At 40.1% G+C, this 25,906-nt stretch overlaps 1 protein-coding gene across 1 annotated transcript in view; it reads right to left on the minus strand.

Moving 5' to 3' along the window:
- LOC309591782 (von Willebrand factor D and EGF domain-containing protein-like) overlaps positions 1–25,906 on the minus strand; it is a gene marked incomplete at its 5' end in the record, with an annotated part of 180,394 nt that overhangs the window by 47,020 nt on the left and 107,468 nt on the right. The window contains 5 exons of the mRNA XM_082314548.1: positions 8,448–8,612; positions 10,067–10,219; positions 14,915–15,052; positions 20,801–21,020; positions 22,209–22,459. Coding sequence (XP_082170674.1) covers positions 8,448–8,612; positions 10,067–10,219; positions 14,915–15,052; positions 20,801–21,020; positions 22,209–22,459 — 927 coding nt within the window. The remainder of the gene's footprint in view (positions 1–8,447; positions 8,613–10,066; positions 10,220–14,914; positions 15,053–20,800; positions 21,021–22,208; positions 22,460–25,906) is intronic.

The following is a 25,906-nucleotide window of genomic DNA, read 5'->3' on the forward strand; positions in this document are numbered from 1 at the left end:
AGAACGGTGCAAGAAGGTGATGAACACAATGATAGCTGTACAGAAAGATGGGCCTTTGAGGAAAAGAATGCATTTTGTGCACTTTGTTTGCAGACTCTGTTGGTTTTTTTTTTACTTTTGTGATGTTTTCTGTAAGTTTTCAATAGAAATTTTAATGTTAGGGTCACCAGAGACAGTGTTTTGAAAAATGATGTAAGAATTACTGATTGCAAAGATATGAGCATGCTCCCCAAACAGGGATTTTTTTCCCCCTCTATCAATATTTTTCTTTATCAGTGTCTTATTTGGATTGTAGAGAGAGATTTATAAACCAGCTATGTTTTTACAAACAAACAATGTTTTCTCAAACACCTCTCCTACCTTCCAGCTTATTTCAAGATTTAATTGAAAAGTTCTCTCCTAAGGGTTAGAAAAACTCAACGTTTGATGCGCTCTCACCCCTTGCACAGGAGCCTCACTTCTCTTGCTCCTTTGTTACTAGATCTCTTTCCGTGTTCTTTCTATTCCTTGGGTCTAGCCAATTCTCTGCTGCAGTTTTTAGAAGTGCTCTTCCTGTGCTTTTCCCTGAATATCCAGCTAACAAAACAGCAGGCAAAGGAGAAATATGGTTGTGTTTCAAAACACCGTGGATCACTCACTTAACCCCTTCGTAACTGTTTTATTGTCTTTTCTTTCATTACCCCTTGTCCGTCTTTCAGGTCTGAACTTTTACCTCTCCTCTTTGTGTTCTACCTTCGGCAATTATTTAAGTCTGCAACTGTATTATTTCAGCAGCTACAAAGACAGCATTAAGATAAAGTTCATAAAACTAAATTATATTTTCTATTCAGGAATTGGTAGTATATTTTACTTCTTCTCAGTGCTGTGAGAGATGGAAAAATTAATAAAAACTGTGTTCTTATCTGATGATGCCTCTTGGGCCTTCAGACTCTCTCATGGCTTGAACAGGTTGATAGACATATACAAAATAGGCTAAATCAAGACAGATCGTCTCTGAAGCATTCCTGTCTAATTCTCTGAAACAACTATGTAGAATCCTTTAGAACTGTAATAATAGATTATAAAGAAAGTTCATAACATTTCTTCAAAAGAAAATCCATAATATTTCTTCAAAGAAAAAGTAGCTTAAATTTGAATAATTTACTGAAAATCTCCTTTTATTCAATTCAAGAAGTAAATGGTCTAAAACTATAATTATGTTGTTTTGGGCTGTAAACACATAAAAATGAGTTACTTTACATATGAAAGCCAAGAAACAATCTGAACTATGCCTTGCTGGAGACCAGTAATGAATATATTTTAATACCGTATAAGCACATATAAATACCCTCAGTGAAATCATGCTTTTATGGAATTCTCCACAATTTCAACTGATTACATTGACAACTATCTATAGTTTCTTTCTAATATAGAAAACAAAAGCAAGGAATTTCGATAATAAGTTTTCAGATGGTATGTCACAACAGTTCTTAGTCAGTTCTAGTGATTTGCACCTAGTTTAACCAAATGGGTTTTTCACTAGTGCCAGCAGGTTAGCAATGATGAATGGTGTGTCCGTTTAGCTGTGCATAAAGACTATGAACAACGTGCATTGAGTTCAGGTTGCAGTTTAGAAGAGGGGTTGGCATCCCTAAATCCAAGCTAAGCAAGCAGCATTAGTGCAGAAGTCGAAGCTTATCTTCCACCTGAACAGCACATGCTGTTAATGCAACAGTTCCTGAAGTATGGTTATTTAGCTGTAGCTCACTGCTAACGTAGGTGTCATCAGCTCTTGACAAAACTCACTTCTGCCCTTTGAATTCTATGGTAGCATGTTGGGGACAGTCACATCATGAGACTTGCCTTTATAAGGTTTGTAGTTTTCTCTTTGAAAGAGTATTAGGATGAACAAGTGGAGACACTTGATAGTGGCACTTCAGCTAGCAACGGTGTTGTGGTTAATCTTTTCCTCTCTCAGGCTCTGAGAATGTATTATGGAAATTAGTGTTTTTAATGGAGCGAGAATTCTGAAGCAAGCCGAGGTCACTTAGGGCTTCAACATTGCGACATAAATAGCTATGAAGAAGATAACAGGTCCCCTTTTTTTGCATTCAAACAAATACAAGGGGGAAGTTATGAACTGACCAGAGACATCTGGGGGAGAAGGGATGAAGAAAGCTTAAGGATTACCTTTCCTGTGAGGTATTACGTTAGCTTAAGAAGAATTTAAAATTTCATAAACCAGTAGCTTGATTCAAAGCTGAGATTTTTAAGAAAATATTCTATAGGTACCATAAGCAACATGTGTTAACATGGAGAAACTCTTAGCAAGGACTATTATTTTTTAATAATATAAAAGATTTATCAGCTGTTCCACCACTTAGAGACCAGAGAACTCCGGTGGTGCTCTCCAGTGTGTGGTTCTACTCCCTTGTGTCCTATAGAAATTAAAACAAAACAAAACAACAGCATTTTGTATTTTCATCATAATATATGAGAGAAATTCTCTTTGAGAAATCAAAGGTTGGACCAGATGATCTTTCGAGGTCCCTTCCAACCTGGGCTATTCTATGATTCTATGAAATTTTTAGTCTAATAGTTTATCGGCATGAGAGATCATTTTCTCCTGCATTCCAGAGGATCAGTTTTGTTGTGTTAGCTATAGGCTGTTGCTGTGTCCCTTCAGAAATGAACTAGCTCTATACATGTGGCGTGTAAGTTTGGGGGCAAAATTCACATGGTTTGGCAGTGAATATCACCCGATTATGCAAGCAACTCCAGTGAAGTGAGTGCCACTACATTTGTAGGTCCCTGTTCATCAACAAGAGTGAGATGCTAAGGAACTAGTCCTAAATTTGTCCTGAGCAATGATGAGCCTGTGTATTTCTTGCCTATTTTTACCCCCCTGTACTGTACCGTGCTTTGCATTGCTTATGAATCCTTTTTCTTCAACTCCTGCTTTGCTCTTGCAGTTGGTGGCAAAACTCTTGTGTTGCTTTAATGGGGCCAGGATATTGGTCCAGCATGAGTTACTTACAGTTTTAAGAGGCTTCTAAGCGCCTTTAACAAAACAGCAATGTTATCAAATTTGGGGAAACAGGGTTGGCTTGCTTTAAAAGCTGTGTGCTATTATAGCTGGCTGATTAAATGAGCTTGGAAATTTTAAGAGGAGATAATCTTGTTCTCTATTCTGCCAATGTAAAAAACTACTTGTTGGAGACTGAGTTGTTATTATCACTTAAAAGTCATGATGGCACAGTGATTGCTTAAGCAAAAGGTGGCACATTCTTCGTAGGAGAGAAATGTAATCTCTACTTGATGTTCTGATTGAATGTAAATATTATTCATGACATATAGCTGAGTCCTCTTCCCTGGTGGTTTTATGGCTTGGGCTTCATTGGTCTTCTATTGCTGAGCTACATCATTTCCTAAATATATTATCTGGATTGGAAGCACTTAACAAATTCTGGATTGACAGAGTATATGGATCAGTGAACCTGGAAACCGTTTATCTTTTAAATTATCTAAACATATTCTTCCCACCATGCCTACTTTAGTTGTTATGTTTGGGTCATAGCATATACTGTACAGGCCTCTGTTGATATTTTTCTGAAAATACTTAATATTTTATTAGGTATCCCTAAGGAGGAGAAAGCCATCAGAAAGACTCTCAGCTTCCCTTTCTATCTTGACAAGTACAGGAGTGGATTTTCAGTGGCAATTACATACTCAGAGGGCAGGAAAGGGTCACAGCTTATGTCCAAAATGCCAGGCTGATCCTGGCCTCGTGCGAAGATTACTGGTATAGCATTTGCAAAACTGTGTCTTTCATGAGTCCAAATTTATATGGAATGTCTTTGTGTGGCATTTCTAACCCCGCTTCAGTTGCCATTTCATCACATACCCCTTGAAGGAGACATCATTTCTTCATAACTGGTCAGTCTGAAAAAATGTACATTTTGTCCTGAAATAAACAAACTCGAAACACTGAAATATAATTTACAAAAGGGATCGGCAACTTCCACCATAAATTCCAAAGATGAATTGCGGACAGAGTTTCAGTGGCCTGAGTCAGAACTAGGAGCTGGAAGCCACAGCATTGGGATGCAATGCTTCCCAGTTTTGGAGCCCACAAGAATAGCTGAGAGCTGTTACCACACAGAGGCAAATCAGACTATTATTTACTATTTATTTTGTGTTTCTGTTATGCCTTCTTTGCAAGGATGTCAGACAACTTCACAGCTAAGGACTGCAGGATCAAAATATTCCTGCCTTCAAGTGAACCTTATAACTCATTACATAAACCAAGTCAAGACTGGTTAGTTACTCATTGCAAAGCACCCTCTGAGTGCTGAAAATTGTGTGCGTTTTATCTACACCTATTGGTACCTGTTGGTATTGAAAAGTTCTGTGTGTGATGTGCCTACCTTAACAGGTTTTAAGATCTGTCTTCCAGGAACAGTGCTCAGCTCACTCCATTAGGGTAATGGTATTCATTTAATGGAATCACTTATGATTTACACTGGTGTAGCTGAGACTGGAATCTGGGCCTTGATCTTTTTAATGCAAATTCATCAATTCTGTTAGATAAGAGATGAAAGGAGTCCATTATGTTCTTCAGTCATCTCTTGAAGCAAAATCATTTGATTGGTTCCAGGCAGTAAGAGGTGCCTACTCCTGTAGTTAGCTCCAGAGATGAAACCTTGGGTTGGTGACCAAAGCTCTTACTGGAGTTATTTATTTTTCATGGGCAGTGATCAATGATGAGTGCTAATAATGACAGCACTGATTTCAAAGTTAAAAGTTAAGAATGTAAAACTTAAGACTAATATGTTCCTCTGGTGTTAGACTGAGCACTATGTGTTTAAACACGTTCTTTTAATTCAAAACATTTTATTCTCCTTTTAAATCCACACCTTGATGTTGATCTGGCAGTGGTGCAAATGAGAAGGTCACAGAGGTCTCTGATGTAAAATCAAAGTGAATTCAGAAGCACAGTGCAGATACTGGAATAGTGTAAAACATAGAGTGCATAAACATAACAAATAGCTGGCACATACAAAAGTATATCAAGTGCCGAATGTCTACAATACTGCAAATTAACTGCTATGACAGGAGAGCTAGCAGTGGTGTTCAGAATGGAAAAGCAGAACTCGATTACAGAGACCATAAAATAATCCTCTCCCTTGATCTTCGGCTCCCTAAACCAGGAGAGGCAGAAAGAGCTGGTTCTGAACAAACAATCTTTTATCGGTGATGGATGTGGCACTGCTTTGTCCAGTAAAATTGCTGATTTACTAATAGAAAAAAAATAAATCTTTTGTGATGACACCAACCTCTCTAACCTGCTAAAGAAAGTGCAAACAGATGGGTATCTCTGTGACTGTGAGTGATGAAACCAGTCCAGACAAATATCAGTAGCGTCTGACGAGAACTAATACTGCAACATGCAGTAACATCACCAGCATCCCCCATTAGGATATATTCATTTTCTTTGTGCCAAGAACATGACCAATGGTACTGCATGGCTTGATTTAATAGATCTGCCTCTTCTAACACAAAGTTAACAGATATTTTATACAAATGTGAAATGTGCCCAGTGAAGCCTGGACAGATTTAAATTCCTTAGACTTTCCTCTTTATTGCAATGCCAGCAAAATTAAGGGACTTTTGATCCTACTAGAAAATTTTTTAAAAAATGTAGGATACCTGCTTTATGGATTTTGAAGGGAGAGAAATAGTTTTTTGTTTCTAATATGAGAATGTATTTTTAAAAATAGTAATTTCCCTTTATATATGAAACTCCATACCGACTTTGATACTGGTGATGTTTTTCCTTAAAACTAATCTGATGTACTTCAAAAACAATTGCAATCAAGTCTGGTTGATTTAAGCCGGTACAAACTACTGATATAAACCAGGTAAAACATGTAAGTAGGAACAGAATGAGGCCCTGCATTGTTGGCAGAGCAGGTAAATATAGCTCAGAAACTTATTTGTGGAGTTACATAGTTTGCAGTAAGTCAGCTACGTCAAAAGATTAATACCTATCACATATCAATGCTGAGGAAATGGTACTTTGTTGATTATAAATCAAAATTGAAGGACTTCTGGGTGCAGCTCAACAAACACTGACTTAGGAAACAATTTTCTTTTGGCATATTTTTTCTCGTCAGTAGTCTAAAAAGGCAGCTGGGTAATTTTTGCAGTTTCTGTATGAAAAAATGCTTATCCTTTAATCCTTAAATCACAACAATTGAGTATAACTTCATGTCAAAAGCAGCCAATAAAAGTACAAAATAGGGATTAACAAGAGTATTTTTAGATTAAAATTACCAGAATTGGAAAGAAGTGGCACATAATCTCAGTACCTTCACGAGCACTGTAGCAAGCTGAAGAGGATTTGTTCTGTTTCATTTGAAGACCGATAGAGTAAGTTACAAGGGAGAGAAGCTATTATTCTAACAGAGAGGGTTTCACAATAATCATAATCCATAACTGTACATAAATTTAATTGAAAGTTCATTCTTTTTTGTCTGATACCTTTTAATCTTCAATGCTATACAATACTTCTGCTTGAACTAGCAAAGCACAAAGAAAGTTAAACCAATCATTTTGGTCATAAATTAGGACACTCATACAGCTGCAGCCATTGCTTTCATTTCTAAATATTAAAACAAATGACTACTCTCGTTTAACTTTGAGGAACCAGATTCTTATCATTTATACTGTGATATAATTCACATGAGTGAATATAAGGTTCTGATGGAACAAGAAATAATTCCTCTTCATTCTTTCCCCAAAGTGCTCAAGCTGGTTGCATGGCCACGTTTGCAGCATGAAGTCCCAGACTCAGTTTGCGTATTCGAGAGGAAAAACAACCCCCCAGCCTCTGATATACAACTTGCTTTTGCAAGACGCATGTATTAGTTTCAGATCCTGATACTCAGGATATTTCTTAAATCTCGCCTGGAGCTGTGTATGACAGGTATGAATCACAGTAAATGGCAACTACTGTCTACACTTCCCTTTTTAGAACACACACAAATTTATTGGTTAATGTTTATATAAGCACAATGTAAGTGTATCTGATTTACTGTACCAATATCTACAGCTGTAGACTATCTGTTCTACTCAACAGCATTTAAACAACCTGTGGGGTGTACGATGCGTATCCCATTATCCCATTAGCGACAAGGTGCAGCTTTGGGCAATAACAGAAATGTTAGTTTATTTATATGCGCAATGATTTTTTTTTTTCTCAACTGCTTTTACAGCTTCACCAAGTTATAGAAGAGTCAATAGCTGACTTAGTGACTCTGACACACTAAGTAATACATTGTACATAGTCATTGCTAGAGAAAGAAAAATGTTGGGGGCTTTTTTGTGACCTTTAGATTCAGAGAACTGGCTAAAATCAATTTATAGTTCAAAGAGATTGGATGATACCTACACACTAAGCAGTAAAATTGCTTCCACTTTGATAGTGTGTGCATTAAAATATAACACCAAGGTAGCAGTCATTGATTTGGATACAGAATGGGGAATGCAGGTGGTTTTGTCAAGTGTAGGAGGTTGGGGAACAATTTGACAGGTTTCAAGCCAGTCTGTCTTGAATACCTAAGAAAAAGATTTAGAAGAAAACCAAGGAATCTGACCTAGTCACTACTGTTATTAAGGAATAAACGTGAGTTCTCTTGGCAAATCACTCTGTACAGTAAAAAGAGGACAACCATCCGGACAGTCCCTAGAGAACCATACATTGAATTATGAGAATTTCATGGAGAGAGAGCAGGATCGGATGACTGATGAGTGGTTGCTAAGCTATTGCCACTTTCTGCCTGAGGTCAGGACCCAGCCTTTCTTTTATCACAGCAGAAGACCTCTTCTAATGATCAGTCCTCAGAGATTAATGGGACCAGCTGAGTTTCAGAGCTCCCTAAGGAAGATTATTGCTCAGGCTATGAATGATACTATTGAAATGCTTTAATTATCTGTTGCTATTAGTTGTTGGTGGAGTTGTTCTTACATGACACTTTGGTTTTCATCATCTTCACAGGTCACCTTGGAGAACAGATGCCTTGCAGCAAAAGAATTAGGAAAGGAGGAATGCAGAGTGATACAGGCATGTGTCATGTTCTGATCTTACTGAGGAGGAAACATGTTTTGAAATCCCATGCCAGTGCTGTGGCAGAAATACAGATGTGGTGAGTCGTGCCGTCTAGTAAATCCTGTTGTGAAGAATTCTCCCTACTGGCAAATGAAGTGGTTAATCTCCTGAATTTTGACTCATAGAGCCAGGTATTCCTGAAATAAGACCGGCTAGCTGCTTGGCAGGTAAGAGTGAAAGAAAAAAGTCTTCAGTGTTTAATTATAAAGTACATTGCATTGTAGTGCCATACTAGTTCGTATTTTCTTACAGCCTTTGTATGCAAAACCTTTTCAAAATTCTAAAAATTAGAAAATACCTGATCTGGGGACTTTGGTACAGATTCGGCCATTTCCAAAAAAACCTGCTGGACATCGGCCGCAGACATATCCGATGTAAGGGGGTTTCCGATCAAAACATAACACTCCAGGAAAACATGGCCTGTTGGCACAGGTAGTAATGTGTGACAGTGGTGCTGCATGGCCTAAAAAAGGAGAAAGTTCAAGCATGCTTGTTTATAATTTCTCAAATCAAATGCATATATAAAATTAAGCAGTGACTGCCTGAGCCCAGCTAAAGCTTTATAACTGCTTTTAAAGTCTAATTAATGCAGAATGTTCCCAAACCTTGAGCCAAACATGAGAATGTCCTGTAGGCACAGCGTAACAGAACAGCTGTTTCTCATTAAAGCAAGATTTATTAGTCTGCTAATTACATGTTTTCAAGTTTATTACTCAAAGTTGTTTGGCATTTATCATGGATAATATAGGAACTGTAATTTTCAGCATAAGTGAAAGATTAACTGGGTGAGAAACTATTATTCAGACATCCTTTTGGTCCTTTATAATTGGAAGGTAATCAACAAACCTTACAGCACATATACTTTACCTTTAAAAATACACTGTCAAGTACATATGTTTCTGATCTAGAAATCATCCTTAATGTGTCAAACATTGTATGACAGGAGACCACTTTAATTATCTTAGAACTATGTGCAAAATTTAATACTCCAGTAGTATATAATATTTTATCACTTATGATGTCACTGAATAGCAAGTGTATATGAACTGTCTGTGAAGTATTTAATAGTGTCAAGACAGAGAACAGGTGATGAATAAAATCTTAATGATGGTTGTAGATCTTTTTTAATTGCCTCCAGTGAGGTCTCCATCATGATTCTCAAGTATTTTCAGCATTATTCTTGCACCTTGCCTACGCATTATGATGGATACCTGTAAGAGGCAAGTTCTGGTTAGGTGCTGGCTGGCCTGATACAGATATAAAAAAAAAAAAGGTGAGAAAAAAAAAATCTTTTCTTTTACATATGCCCCTACATGACAGACATGCCCAGTCTCAATTCTTCTGCTCCCTGCTTTCACTAGAAAATCAACTAAATATGCAACACTCATTACAACAGGGACAACATAAGCATCGTGCAGGTGCACACCCCTGTTAGAGAGTGCTGTAGTGCTCTGCATCTGGGAAAAGCAGCTGCCACAGTCAAGTTCATACTTCAAGAGTCGATCTTTGCTTATGCTCAAGACTCAGTCTTAATTCAGTGACTGCCTGTCAGACGCTGAAATGAAATGTCCGTGTCGCTTGGTGATGGCAAGCTGGCATAAGCTGTCATTCTTATCATTTTGTTTTCCATTGATCACTACGATTTGGAGTGATTTTGTTCTGCCTCAGAAGCGATGTGCTTTCTAGTTAAGCCTGACCACTCTGATTGCTATTGCTGTAATGGCTCTCTTCCCATGTAAAATTGTTTAGCAGCAATCCAGTTTGATGTATTGAGGCGGTTTTTGATTTTTAACTCTGTCTTTCTATGATGCATTATAAACAGCTACTTCATATTTACTGTTAAGATGGTAAAATGTATGATTTCTGAATATGTAGAATGCTGCAACTGAAAAAGATTTCATATCCTTGTATACCTACCATGTCTATCACTTATGCTAAGATTTTTAATTACAGGAGAATCCTTTGCCTCCAAGGGTTGCAGTAGCTGCTTAACCTCGGTCTTGTTCAAATCACCTTTGCCGTTGCCTTGTTCAATGCTTAAAGCTTTTGTAATGTCAGCAGCAAGCACAGCTGTGAAAAGAAAGCATGGAGACAAGGAAACAAGGTGTTACAGCTTAGCTGTGATTGATGATAAAAAGCAACAGTAACAGCAAATCAGATAACCTGACATCAGTTTATTCTGGAAGCCAACCACCAAGCAAATAAAGGCAAATCAGGTGAGTCAGCTGCTGACATGCAGCAAAGCTTCAACACAAATATAGAAAAAATTACTATGCCCAGACTCACTGAACTTTGCTTATCTGGGAGACGTACTTAATATGCACTGTGATCTTTTATTGAGCTAAGGGCAGTAAGAAGGCCTCAGGTCCCCGTGTATTAGACAGCATTGTTACTTGGATGAAGATGCTATGCTACACACTGAGACCTGTGCTCTGTCTGATTCCTGCCTCTCCTTGAAAGCTTCTTTCTACAACTATGTTGTGTATGTTTGTTGGCTTCAGTTAGTTCAGCTGCAAACTTTGGATGTGTCAAAATACCTGTAGAAAGTATACATGGTTGTAAAGAGGAAAATTGATTGGTGGAGACTCTAAAAATATTGATTTCTGTGTAATTTTAAGCTAATTTCTTGCATGAATTAAGGATTGTAAAGTCTATGTGGATATATGTTGCGAGCTAAACAACCCTGCCCTGGGTCTCTTGGATATTCTGTACTCTTAATAAAGCCTGAGACTGTGACTCTTTATATATATTAAATAATGCAATGAGCTATAGCCCACTCTAACAGCTATAAAATGACTTCAGTTTTCTCCTCCTTCCTCCCAGAAGCCTTTCTACTTGCTTCAGCAAGGGAAGTATGAGCAGGTATGTTAAGTCTGTATATCAGAACCACAGAGAATTATTTCTATCCTATTTTGGGTGAACAAGGAAGCCCTCAGGTTTATTCCTTCTAATGAACGTGCATTTTGGAAATAGAGAAATATTTCTGTAATTAAGAAAAACGCAAAGGAAGAAATTACTTTTCTGATATGGAGCTTAATGATGGTGACGACAGGGTTGAGTGTTTATGGGTAAGAATCAGGGAGAAGGCCAACAAGGCAGATATCATGGTGGGAGTCTGTTATAGAGCACCCAACCAGGGTGAAGAGGTGGATGAAGTATTCTGTAAGCAGCTGGGAGAAGTCTCACAATCGCTCGCCCTTGTTCTCATGGGAGACTTCAACTTACCAGATACCTGCTGGAAATACAACACAGCAGAGAGGAAAGAGTCTAGGAGGTTCCTGGAGTGTGTGGAAGAGACCTTCCTGACATGGCTGGTGAGGGAGCCAGCTAGGGAGGGCGCCCTGCTGGACCTCTTGTTTGTGAACAGAGAAGGCCTGGTGGGTGATGGCTGGAGGCCATCTTGGACATAGTGATTGAAATGATAGAATTTTTGATTCTTGGAGAAGTAAGGAGGGGGGTCAGCAGAACTCCTACCGTGGACTTTCAGAGGGCAGATTTTGACCTGTTCAGGAGCCTGGTTGACAGAGTCCCTTGGGAGTCAGTCCTGAAGGGCAAAGGAGTCCAGGAAGGCTGGACATTCTTCAAGAAGGAAATCTTACAGGCACGTGAGCACGCCATGCTCATGTGCCGAAAGACAAGCTGATGGGGGAGAAGACCGGCCTGGCTGAACAGAGATCTTTGGCTGGAACTCAGGAATAAAAGGAGAGTTTATGACCCATGGAATAAAGGGCAGGCAATTCAGGAGGACTACAAGGGTGTCATGAGCTTATGCAGGGAGAGGATTAGAAGGACCAAAGCCCAGCTGGAACTTAAACTGGCTACTGCTGTAAAAGACAACAAAAAATGTTTCTACAAATATATTAGCAACAAAAGGAGAGCCAAGGAGAATCTCCATCCTTTGTTGGATGCGGGGGGAAACATAGTGACGGAGGGCAAGGAAAAGGCTGAGGTACTTAATGCCTTCTTTGCCTCAGTCTTTAATAGTCAGACCAGCTGTTCTCTGGGTACCCAGCCCCCTGAGCTGGAAGACAAGGACAGGGAGCAGAATGAAGATTCTGTAATCCAAGAGGAAATGGTCAGCAACCTGCTACACCACATAGACACACACAGGTCCATGGGGCTGGATAGGATCCACCCAAGGGGACTGAGGGAGCTGGCGGAGGTGCTCGCCAAGCCACTCTCCATCATCTATCAGCAGTCCTGGCTAACCGGGGAGGTCCAAGTTGTCTGAAGGTTAGCAAACGTGATGCCCATCTACAAGAAGGGCTGGAAGGAGGATCCAGGGAACTACAGGCCTGTCAGCCGGACCTCGGTGCCGGGAAAGGTTATGGAGCAGATCATCCTGAGTGCCATCATGCGGCACGTACGGGACAACCAGGGGATCAGGCCCAGTCAGCATGGGTTTATGAAAGGCAAGTCCTGCTTCACTAACCTGATCTCCTCCTATGGCAAGGTGACCCGCTTAGTGGATGAGGGAAAGGCTGTGGATGTTGTCTACCTGGACTTCAGTAAGGCCTTTGACACCGTTTCCCACAGCATTCTCCTGGAGAAACTGGCTGCTCGTGGCTTGGATGGGCGTACTCTTTGCTGGGTAAAAAACTGGCTGGATGGCCGGGCCCAAAGAGTTGTGGTGAATGGAGTTAAATCCAGTTGGCATCTGGTCGCATTTGGTGTTCCCCAGGGCTCGGTACTGGGGCCAGTTCTGTTTAATATCTTTATCAGTGATCTGGGTGAGGGGATCGAGTGCACCCTCAGTAAGTTTGCAGATGACACCAAGTTGGGTGGAAGCGTTGATGTGCTGGAGGGTAGGAAGGCCCTGCAGAGGGACCTGGACAGGCTGGATTGATGGGCCGAGGCCAACTGTATGAGGTTCAACAAGGCTCAGTGCTGGGTCCTGCACTTGGGTCACAACAACCCCATGCAATGCTACAGGCTTGGGGAGGAGTGGCTGGAGAGCTGCCTGGCAGAAAAGGACCTGGGGGTGTTGGTTGACAGCTGCCTGAACATGAGCCAGCAGTGTGCCCAGGTGGCCAAGAGGGCCAATGGCATCCTGGCCTGTATCAGGAATAGTGTGGCCAGCAGGACCAGGGAGGTGATGGTGCCCCTGTACTGGGCACTGGTGAGGCTGCACCTCGAGTCCTGTGTTCAGTTTTGGGCCCCTCACTCCAAGAAGGACATGGAGGGGCTGGAGCGTGGCCAGAGAAGGGCAACGAAGCTGGTGAAGGGTCTGGAGCACAAGTCTGGTGAGGAGTGGCTGAGGGAGCTGGGGTTGTTTAGCCTGGAGAAGAGGAGGCTGAGGGGAGACCTTATTGCTCTCTACAACTGCCTGAAAGGAGGCTGTAGTGAGGTGGGGGTCGGTCTCTTCTCCCCAGTAACAAGCGATAGGATGAGAGGAAACGGCCTCAAGCTGCGCCAGGGGAGGTTTAGGTTGGATATTAGGAAAAACTTCTTCACCGAAAGGGCAGTCAAGCACTGGCACAGGCTGCCCAGGGCAGTGGTTGAGTCCCCATGCCTGGAGGTATTTAAAAGAAGGGTAGATGTGGTGCTTGAGGACATGGTTTAGTGGTGGCCTTGGCAGTGCTGGGTTAACGGTTGGACTCGATGATCTTAAGGGTCTTTTCCAACCTAAACGATTCTATGATTCTATGATATTTTTAAAAAGGGTATTATTTGGTGTATCCTTCCTTCATTGGTCAAATCAGCTACAAAAATATGCATTAGTGAAAGAGATGCAAAATCACTTTGAAATAACCAATGTGGCTGAATAATGCAGGAAAAAAAACATTCTCTACAGACATTTGGCAATATGATTGAAGGGATATTTGGTAAACCTGGCAAAGGCAGTCCTGCTGGTGCCAGAATCCTGCAGTTACAACTGAGTCTTTCTACATCAGATTTTTTTTTCTTTTTGGTAGTCAATATGAGGAAGAGTTAATATCTTCATAGTTAATATCTGTATCTTTTGCTTCTCAGATTTCTTTGGAAACACCAACAAACAAACAAACAAACAAACATGAAACACTTCAAGTGTTGATTCCTCTCCTTCTGGCCAACCAAATGTTATTTTTAGAGAAGATTTGTGTGTGTATGACTAAAACAAGCAGCGTATGAGTGGGTCGCATCCCATGCACTGGGAAGGTCTCAGCAGAGTGCAAAGTCACTGTAGTCTCCCTACTAAAGAGTCTGTTGCCCAAAAAGTAAATACTGAGTAGGTATAAAATAGTTCCTAGCCATTTCCTTCACTAATTGGGACCTGTGGCATGACTTTACGCCAAGCATGAGCTCAGCAGCTGTGGACTGTGTCCTCTAATGAAAGCACACTTTGGAAACAGAGGTGAAAGGATGTGAAGGATTTGCACATGGACCTTCTTCCTCTTACCCTACACCCTGCTTACACAGCATTTGCCCAAAGCAAAAGTAATCCTGAGGGTGCTCCCCCAGCACTTGTTAGTGCATGGTATATTTAGGAGTGAAATAGTGGAGAACATGGGGAATGTCCTTGGCAAATTATTTAGCTGGCATCTGGAAAATACTTTTTTGTATGCTACGGTGTTCATTCTAATCAAAATGAAACTAAACTGCAGTGAAAAATAGCAAACAGAGACCAATTTGCAATTATCCATATTAATATAACAAGGCAACAGTCAGCTTTGTATATCTAAAGGTCCATACTTGAGTGGCAAAGTAGTCAATTAAGAATAATAGTAGTAGAATGGAACCCATTTTTTCCCCCATCTATTAAAATAAATCATGCAAAACACTTACATTTGCAAGTTTTACCATTTCCCTCCATCCCAGTGGGGCAAATTCCACATGCATATGATCCAAAGGTATTCATACAAGACACTCCAGGAAAACAAAGACTCTCTTCACATTCATTCCTGTCTTCCTGACACGTAAGCCCTGTGGCAAAACAAAGGGGAGGTTAATAATCAGGAAAGATTCCTTGTTTTATTCCTCATCTCAAATGTTGAAGTAGACGAAGGCTTACTTCTCAGCTCTAAACTCATTACAGGGTAAGTCACTCATGTTAGAGCCAAATTCCCTGCTGTCTCACTTAAACCTGCTTTTATCACACTGTTTATTACTGTCGTTACTGGCACCAGAAGTGCTGAACTTAAGACTACTGCTCATAGAAAACTGTGCATGTTAAATTAATTATTTCCCCTTCGTTTCGCGTCTTTGTTGCTGCTTTTGTTGTCTTGTTTATGTGAGATACTTGTCATATACTGAAGAAGCCAATGAATGTCACCGTTTTGGCTTTAGGATATGAAGATCCATGTACTGACCTATTGTGCTTCTCATTTCTATGTGAACCTCACATAACTAATAGCTTATTGTGAACCAGCCTGCTAGAGTCTGGCTGAAGGTAAACCTTACAAAATGATCAGATTTTTTTAAAAAACAATTTTCTCTGTTTAAAAATAAAATTTGAAAAAACATTCTGAAAATGTCTCTGAGCCACAGTGCTGGTGTACAGAAGATAAGCTGCTATAGGATCTGAACCCAAAACAATGTGTCTTGGCTATTGCTGATTTTGGAAATAGGGTTTTAAAAATCCCTTGAAGCAACTGATATTCAAATGCACAGCTCCAGATGATTTAACAGATACCTATAGGGGAAGGATGACCCAAAAGTTAAAATTGCTATCTGAAAAGCGAATGATGCACAGTAATCACATATAATGTTGTTAAAAACTCCCTCGGGCTTCAGGTATGTGTGCTGCTGTCTCTGTGCACTTGAGAAAACTTGCTTGGCTATTGCTGGTTAGCAGAATATGCAGTCCTGATAGCAGGTCGTAAACTAGCCCATATCACTTCTATTAAGGCATGCCCTTTGTGCCTTGCAGGAATACCCAAGGAGATTGGGACACCTTCTCGAGAGTCCAGGTGCCTGCTTCAAGACATACCACAAGGTACAGAAAGGCTTGTTCCATATCAGATATCCAGCTTTATCATGAAAGAAGATTTAAGGATAAAAGAATATTTTTTTTGTCTTCAAAAAAGGAATTTGTCCCAGTGGAATGAATTACAGGATGATAAAAACAGAACATTATTATTCATCTCCTACAACATAATCTCTCCTTGCTTCAGCATTTCAGATTCCACTACTCCTTTTAAGTTAAAATAGCATCTCCATGTAAAAAACTCAAATTAAAGTATCTCGTGATTGAGCTGCCTAAAAAAGTTAGTGGCATCACCTTCTCATGCCTGCTTTGTCTTGTGGGGGGAAAAAAAAAAACAACAGTAGCACAAAAGGCACGTCCCTTTTCTGGTGCCATCTCAAGCTAAGTTGTTCTGGTTTTGCATGCTTCTTGCTTCTTTTATGTAAGTTGGACATCACATCGTATTGCAGGGCTTAACTTCCTTTTTTCTCTCCCTTGTTACATTTTGGATTACTATTTCTATTTGTATAATTTAATTAGCACATTCCTAACATCAGGCTGCTTTCTTCTGATACTGCTTTCTGATGACGCTTTGGGAAATTATTAGACATCACATTCTGGAAAATATTGAATGAGTTACCCTCTGATTAGATTAGTAATTATTTTCTTTCTGAGTATCATATAAAGACTAAACATGATACCATAGACAAGGAAAGTAGGAATTAAGTTCCCAGTTTCAGTAAGAACAGCCACTTCTGCCCCAGTCCCTTCTCCTCCCTCCTACATACTCAATTTTTGCTGCAAAGGGCTGGCTTTAAAATCTCAAAGATGAGAGAATTACAAAAATCAAAAGAACACCATAAGTAACAAGCTAAATTTTAAAATTCAGTCACTTGACTGATTTTTGTAATGTAAAGGTGGAACTATGCAAGCACTTCTTTTCAGTCAGAGAGATTTGATTTTAAACAGTATCTGATCAATTTGGGCGTAAAGATAATCCAGCTGAGTCCAAGGACAAATGTTTGCAAAGTCTGAAACTTGGCTGAAGGTTGCTGAAGAAGCAGCAGAAATGGACAGAAAACTGTCTGCAACAAGAAGTGTCAATTATTCTGTTTGCACGACCTCCAGTGCACTGCAGCACAAGAGAGTCTCAATTCTCTTGGCACTGCTACAGTACAAATAAAAATAAGGGGAATAAAAGACCTTCAGGTTGCAAGGTTGAAACATCTGTTTCTGTGCCAGCTCTATTTCTCCATCCCTGCATGGGAAATTGGCTGAGAAGATAAAGTCCTTTTTTGCCTCGAGAGGAGCTGACCACCTACAGATGCAGAGAAAGACTTTTTGACTGTGTTCACGTTAAGTTGACTCTAAAGGAACGGGCAATCTCATTGAGGGACTCTATGGTTGTTACAAACCATGAACAAGTCTTGGGGTTTTCTTCAGTTTCCTGAAAAGCAAAATGAAATTATAGTTCCATTTCTCCCCCGCCCCCAATTTTATATTAACCAATGCTACACGGGGAAAGAAAGAATGGTTTTGTGACTGAGATGCAGTTTTCAAGGATGAGTTCTGTTCTCAGGCGGGTGATGTTCTTGCTTTCAGTGGCCAAAAGAAGAAACAACAGGAATTCTTGTTATCTTGTTAACAACGTCAAAGAGAAATGAATGAGCTTTGAACACTCGATGAGATAAACACGTATATGTCTCTGCAGAAATTTAAAGTAGTAATAATTCTGGAGTCATCCTTCTCTCAGATTTTCCAGTGGCTTTCTCTCCCTGCCTTGTTCCCATTCCTACATTTTACCCTTACATTGCCTGAGATTCACCGATGCACTTGAATTGCTACCGCTCAGCAACACACTGTGTTCCCTGTGCTGCTGCTTCTCTTGTACTGGTGTTGGAGAAGCTCTCAGAAGAGTTAACTTTTAGTTTCTACTACCTGTTCGCTATCATTTGTAAAGATCTGACGGTGAAGTGGTGCTGTCACTTGAGCAGTATAGCATTGCCTTCTCATTAGATTATTGATGGTTTTCTGGGGAATTGAGACATAAACACAGCATCGTGGATGAGCTTTTATTGTTGTCACAGAACCTGCCCTGAAGTAAAATCATCTGCTTCCCAGCTGGCTTTCAGCTCCACTTGCTTATAATTTTTCACCTGCTATTAAAACTTTGAGATATATTCCTGTTTCACTCAATCATATCCTTTTTTCTGTTGTTGCTTGTGTTTTAGCGTTTTTGGTGAGGGAAGTACAGCAAAACCAATGGACATTTATTTAACCTGGCAAGAATTAAGGGTTCAGGAAAACCCAGTGTTTCTCCAGCCGTCAGGGTGTCCTGTGCCCTTGTCTGCACAGTCAGCTGTATGTTGCTTTCAAGCGTGTTATTTTGAAGTGTTGGATATCGCATTCTTTACTGTTTGTGTAAGAATGAGAACCACATTTCAGAATATGCTCCATGTGAATTTATAAACAATGCATTGTAATTATGGCAGACTATTTTATGTGGAATAATAGGGCTTGATTTCATTCCATCTATGTGCAATACTGCATAAAGTGAGAAGGGCAGCAGTGTGAAACTGGTGATGATTAAACAACAGGAGCAGATCCACTGAAGTTATGAACTCATGGAATTATATTGCTTTTTATTCATTTAATCCACCTCCTTATAGTCAATGAAGAATTGTTCTCATTAGATATTTCCAAGTGTTTAATCAAATACAGCCAAAAACCACCTTAAATTTCCCTGTTTTTCCAGGGGGATTCAAGACATTCTGCATCTGTTTGTTTGGTTTGGGGATTTTTATATTTCGGTCAAACTTTCAGTTTCTAACTTTAGTCTCCATGCTTAGGCTTGTGTGTTCTTGCATCAGTAGGTCTTTGGTGGCACGAACACTTTGGATATCAGGAGGCTTTGGCTATTTGATAGCATTACCTGGAGTCAATACTGCCTAGGTGTCATACATCTTTTAGGACATTTTTCTGAACTTCCACTTCTGAATGTTTTTGATTTTTCATTTCTGCTGGAATTTCATAGTTAATGAAATCCGGACTTGCAGTCCCACATGACCAAAACAAAGAAGGTTTCATGAACTGCTGAAAGGCAGAAAGGGTACCTGGCTGCCTGTATGAGCCCACTGAGCAAAATCTGTTCATTGCTTTTGTTTATAATTGAGTTTCTTCTATATGTACACACTGTAAGCAGTAATAATTATGTGCATTTGATGTTATTTCTACAGGATTTTTCAAACCTATAGCACTGCACAGCAGCCAATATTATGGGTCTCATGAATTCATTCATGCTTTCATATGTGAACAGAGTAGGGTTTTTGACAGGTTCAAGGACTGAAATCTGAACTCAGCTTAAGGTGTTTTTTTCTTACTCTGCTTTTGAAATGGTTCTGATCCAAGAGATGTTCTAACACAGTTTCAGTTAGCACCTTTCACTTTTGGGAGACTAATGTGACAAGAATGGATAGCAACACAATGTCTACTTTCCAATGACTGTTATTTTAACTGGCCTTTTGTCTGCAAAGCTGAGCGAGAGCCAGGTTTAGAAATCCTGTTCAAGTCCTGTATGTTCAGATTTGCCTTGTACCTCCTGAAGAGCTGAACTGCAAATGAAAAGAGCACAACTTCCATGAAACTCCAGGAGAAGGTGTGTTTAGGCCAACGTGAAACTCTGTTATGTTGGAAGCGAGTGGTGTTACGCACAGCTGGAGTGTGGGTCACAGCTTGGAGGAGGTGGCAGGCACTCTGTGAGACCCAACAGCAACTCAGCTCAGCCAAACTCCAGGAGCTTATTGCAGCAGAGAGTCTAATGGCTGGCTCTGCCGGTTCCAGTCTGCAGAGCGCGGGGGAGTCATTGTCCACATGCTGTCACAAGTGCTTTTTCACGTGTGTGAATCATTCACAGATGTCCTGAATGCAGTGAAGCTGACTATAACTTGCATGCTAGGTACCAACATGCTCTTTCCTCACCTCCGTTATCTGTTAGATGCTTCTCTTTCTCCTCACATTTCAGATTTTCCTCTCTGCACTATATGTCTTGCGTCCACCTTTTTGGCCTCCCTGCATTTCATTCTCCAACTCCTCCTCTTAATACTTTTCATTCTGCTTTTCTAAAAGAACCTTTTTTGGTGCAGTGATCATCCCTCTTCCCTGCATCTCTTAAAATCATATTGTGGCCAGCCCTGAACAGTTTACAAGGTTAGGTTTGTTCCATCAGCATGTCTGACAACCAAATGCGTTTGTGGTTTTCTAATGCTTAAATTTAATGAAGCTTCAAGTGCGACTAAAGAACAATTTATTTTTGCATGTTTTCCATACCTACTTCTCCTTCCTAGACCTAAAAAAATCATTCATTCTCAGTTCTTTCATTGGCTTAATTTAGTAAAATCCTCTGGAGTGCAAAAGGGTCCTGGATCTTTGCCTTTTCTCTCTTCCACTAAGTCTTCTCCTAGCTCATCTCATGGATGGACAAATCCATGGGAAATAAGCAGGTGGAAACTGAGATCAGGGAGGTTCCCAGCCTCCTTGAGTGATCATTTCAGGACGACAGAGCATTAGGTCATTTTTCCTTCCTTGAGCATGGATAATTAGCTAGCCTGTTTTGCACGTCTTCTATCTGTCTAAAGCTAAGTTACAGGAGCAGAAGAGGAGGCTTACACAGTCCATCTGACAGATGCTTGTGGTCATGCTGCACTCAAAAAATCCTGTAGCACAATATATCTCTAGTTAAATCAGAGACGGAAACAGTGAGGTGTTACCTCCCAAACCAGGGGGACATTTACAAAAGTAGCTATCCACACTGTCCACGCATGTTCCGCTGCCACAGGGGTTTGATTTGCAGTCATTAATATCTTCCTGGCAAAATTCTCCATCAAATCCATTTGGACATAAGCACAGGTATTCACCAAGGCCTGGAGGGAATTTGATATTGGTAACACATGTTCCACCATTGAGGCAGCTGCAGGGCTTCACTCCAACCTGAGGAAAGCAAGAGGGAGTTGTGGTAAGGTTCCTCCGAACCCTTTAGGAAGGGGCAGATTTGCAGTGCAAACATGTTATCTAGGATTACGAAAACTTATTTCTAACCAATTTCCTTTGTCTAGATAGATGGTCTCATACTCAGCATACTTATTTCTTTGATTGAAAGCTTGACTTTAAAGGGATTTTTTTTTTTTTTCATCATTTAGGGGCACATTCTAACTTCTTCTAAGAAAAAAAAAATCCTATTTGCTATAACAGCAGTTTTTACATAGTATCTGAGGGCAGAATTTGTTCCTTATTCTTCAAAGAAGAAATGAAAAGTCTCTTCTCTTTGCCTGCCTGCCCTCCTTACTATTTCACATTACAAATGGCTCCCAGGCAGGAACATGATTGTGGAATTCCTTAGCCAGTCTCTCTCTTCAGGGAACGTATGTACAAGAACAGCATTTCAACAGATTCAAAGCTCTGTATTATCTCACCTAGTTAAACATAGGTCTAGTTTGAAATGCTTCAATTTCAAACCATATCTACACTCCAGTTTCCTCTTTGCTGTGTGGGTTCAGCAGATTGGTATTTTCGATGATAGTGATTGGAATGAGTAAAAACTGGAATCTTTAGGATTTTTTTTTTTTCTTCACAAAACTGTTCTTATGTCAAGAGTCTGCATCCCACTTTATTAGCTCATCCTGTCACAGGATTAACGTTAGGCTATACAATAAAGACAAAGCAATGCACAAGCTCTGCCAAGAAACTTAAAGTGTGGAGTAATGACATAAGAGCAAGACACCCTCTAAAAATATCATTGAGAATGAGTTATAATCTCCCTTTTATAGCTAAAACTTGGTCTTTTATGTTATATGCTTTTTTCTGCAATCCAAATGCAGAATGTGAATTTTAAAGCAGATTAATGAACCATTAAAAGGCTCTGCAAGAGTGTTCTTTCAAACAGCAATCAATAGCACTCTCTCTTGTTCCTTGTATATATAGTTTCTATGTTCTCAGAGATATTTATTCCATTAATTGATCATTATTGCTGTGCTGGATAATATACACTTATGAGGAAATAGCTGAAGTCTTAGTTTTCAAGACAGGAACAAATTATAAGCTATAATGACAATAGCACCAAAGCACTGACATGATAAACAGGTTTGTTTTGTTTTTCCTTTAAAGAGTTCATTTCCTTACCTCAACAGAATATCTGCTCTGTGCATTGCATTCATCCGACACAGTGAATTCAAAGGTCTGCGTTTCTTCTGAATCAACTTTCCAGATAAGAAGGCCAGCAGGAGAGAGCCTGGCATCCTGTGGCCCAGCCTCTAAGATGAATAGCACAGCTGACCCTTCCGGATCCACTGCTATTAACTGGTAAACAAAATTCTCACCAATAAATGTCAGCAGCTGGCTGGAGGGGGCCTGGAACACAGGAGGCAGGTTGTCTAAACAGCAAAAATGAAACCATGATTACATAAATTCCCATTTCTCCCACGTAAAGATTCACAGCAAGGGTCTTTGTAGGAGTTCTCTCAAAGAAAAAGATACAGAACGTACCCTGAGACTGATGGAGAAAGCGATTTAGATGTTAGAGGCAGCAAATGGCTTTACCAAAAAGTATACCTTTTTCCTCCTATTTTCTTCGTGCCCCATACTGAACTCTTCTCCCATCCTGAACTCTGATTACTTTTGGTGTGTTATCTGATACATGAGAAGAGATCAGACATGACTTCTATAACCTCCCACTAGAACCCCAATTCTTACTAAAACTTTAATTAATTGTATTTCTAATACTTACATATATATACTTATTCTATCTACCACTCTATCGATCTATCCATTTAAATATAAGTAAACTAAATCTCAAAATGATGAATGACAAATGAATTGGGTGGGCAACTTTGGGGGGGGGGAGGGAATATTGCATAACTCTTCCATTGAGTAGACTCTCCTGCCTTTGCACACGAGTAGTAATTAAGCCTGTGCAGTTTGACTGAATTCAGTTGGATATTTCATCAGGAATAAAGGTCGTCTCAGTGCCAGCAGAGGTACATCAGTGATGCTGAGATTCTCTATCCCCAGTGGCACTAGTGCATATCATGTCACCATCAGCATTGATATTTCTAGTGTTGTTTACATTCAGTATTTCCTTAATGAAGATAAAAGCCTAATTGTACAAGGCTATTTTACAATAGAAGACAAATGCTACCTGAAGATACTTAGAATATAAATACGTAGGGAGGACAAGGTAGAGAAATGATTGCATTTTATAATTAGAAACCAAGGAAAAGTAAGATCGGATGAGTACCCTGAGGTGACAGCAGCTCTGTGCAGGGCCAGGCATTTTGTCTCCATGTCCTAAGCCTCCCAGTCTCAAGCCACCTTTCCTCTTTAACCAGCAGACAAATTGACACGTACTGATACTTAAAGGAATCTTCTCACAATGTAATTTGACCATAGTTACGTTTAACTTAAAGAACATTTCTAATACTGAGGATTAATTTCAAGTCACACTCTAAAACTATGCACTATATACGTGTTCTCATAAGGACTGCGTGTGTCCTTGCATTATACTTGTGGGAAGTCATCATTAGGGGTTTTTTGTGGTGCATATCCTTTTATCAAGCTTTGCTTTCCATAGCATGTCTCACATTATGCAATTATTTAAATGTGTCTCTCCACTCATTGATGCTGTGCTATCAGAGCTTTCTAAACTGCTTGTCCAGCAGATTGTCCTGGCGTAACTGTTGAAAGCTTCCATCTATTAATTTACCTTTTATTTCCCGAACACTTAAACCGTGGAGCCCATAAAAGTTGTGCCCAAAGTAATCAATGAAATATTGATGCTGGGTATGCATTTACAAATAAACACAAAGGTGTTAACTGGATGGAGGGTAACGAGAAGTTGTAGGCACAAAATAACATAAAATCAGATGTTCTGAAAGTAGTCTGTGAGTAAGAGTGTTTCTAATTCCACAGAGATCTCCTTGCCATCCAGTGAATATATATATACACTCCCAATTATTGCAGAAGCTTTTAAAAGGTTTTCAGAATTTTGAAAACAAGTCTGGCAAACCCTTTCTTTTCAATATTTTTAAATTTTGAAATTATTGAAAAGGTAACCATGATCTGTTTCAGATTTCCCAAATCACTTCTAGCTTTATAAATGCCAAAACCAAATGCTGTTTTTCCCTTTTAAGCCATTTTCTGAATTTCAAAATTGAACTGTCTCAGTATTAGTAATGAGTCTGTCTAGACAATCAGGATCAGCTCATCCCTGGAGATGCTACTGCTGTGGCCAACACAATGGAAGGACAGAAAGGAGGCAAGGTTTGTGAGTCACAGATAATATCCCTTCATTAGACTAAACTATATCCTTGGGGGGAAAAACACACGCTGTCAGGTGTACAAGCTCTTCTTCAGGTCTGGCTTACCTGTAGGCATTTTAACTACTCATGCAAGTAACATCCAATGGGATTTTTAGTTGGCCAACACCTGGGAAGGATCTGCCTACACCTTTTCCTGACAGGGAGTTTTAAATCCCAAAAGGGTGGATTTTTTAGGACATAAACTGGAGGTATATGTTTTTAAATAGAGAAAATTCAAAGTGGATAGCCTGGAACAGGAACTACAAGGACTCATGAACAACTCTCTCCCTTCTTATTGTGTTCTTGCTTCCAAAATTGATTTCAGACAACTTATGACTTCTTGTGTTGCCAGAAACTGCTGAGTCCTTGCTGGTCCTTCTCGCAGGCATTTCTGTCACCTCTGAGGAGAGTGTGTCTGCTCACTTCTCTCCTTGGTGGTGTCTCCACTGGAGCTATGGACTCCAGCTGTTGTGTTACAGCTCTCGCTGTTTCTGCTGCCATACCTTGCACTCTCTAGGAGCCTCTGTCCCTGAGCATGCCCAGCTGTTCCCCAAGGACAAGAGCAATCTTCCTCTCCTTCCAGAAGGGTCCTGCTGACCTAGTCACCCTAAAGGAATATAAAACTGCAAACAAACAAAGCAAACTGGTCCTGTCACTCACATGTCTCTCTGTAATTTCCTTGTGTTTACAGAACCTAAAAGTGCAAAAAAATCTTTCTAGAATCAACACATGAATCTACATAAAAGCGGTAAAATAGTCTTTATATTGACCAGATGCAAACGTGCTCATGTAAGAGAGGGGATGCGCTGTGAGGATAACGCTGCTAGAAACACGGATTATCTGTAAAGCATGCGGTAAGTAATGGTTGTTGTTTACACTGGGGATGTAGCCATGAAAAAGCTATGCTTACGTCCTCAGCATTCAGGAGGTGCTTCAAAAGGCAGCCTTCTCCGTGACCCCTGCCATGACGGGCTGCAGAATGAGCCTTTAGGTTCTGTGGCAGTGAAGTTAATGAGTGGCTGATCCCTATCACTTAGACTCCCTGCCAAGCCAAGGTCTTTTGTGTGGCATTTTATAGGATTTGGCTCAGGGAATGAAAACAATTCTTCCAGATACCAAAAATATACCTTAGTGTTTTAAAAGCAGTGCTTTCCCCAAATTGTTCCCTTAAAGATTCGTACCTGCGAGATGATGACAGATGTATTTAGGGTCCGTCACCTTTAGCTGACAGACTTGGGCACTGCATGGTGTACTGGCACATCAACAATTTCATTGTCAGGTGTTATTTTGGTTTTATTAATTTGAGATTTGTCAGGTTTCAGCCAGCACATGATACGTGCCCAGATGCATAGTGCACGCAGTGGAGTACTGTCTGCTTCTGGTCAGTCTGCGTTGCTGGTGCACCCAATTATTCCCATTGCAAACAGTCCACATGCACTATTGTGCAGGATAGATTCATGTTAGCCAAATGAAGGAACCATGTATTTCATAGACCGAGTCATAAATTCACAGCTAAGTGCTTCT

This window comes from Platalea leucorodia (genome assembly GCF_965183815.1).
Source record: "Platalea leucorodia genome assembly, chromosome: 5".
Classification (NCBI taxonomy): domain Eukaryota; kingdom Metazoa; phylum Chordata; class Aves; order Pelecaniformes; family Threskiornithidae; genus Platalea; species Platalea leucorodia.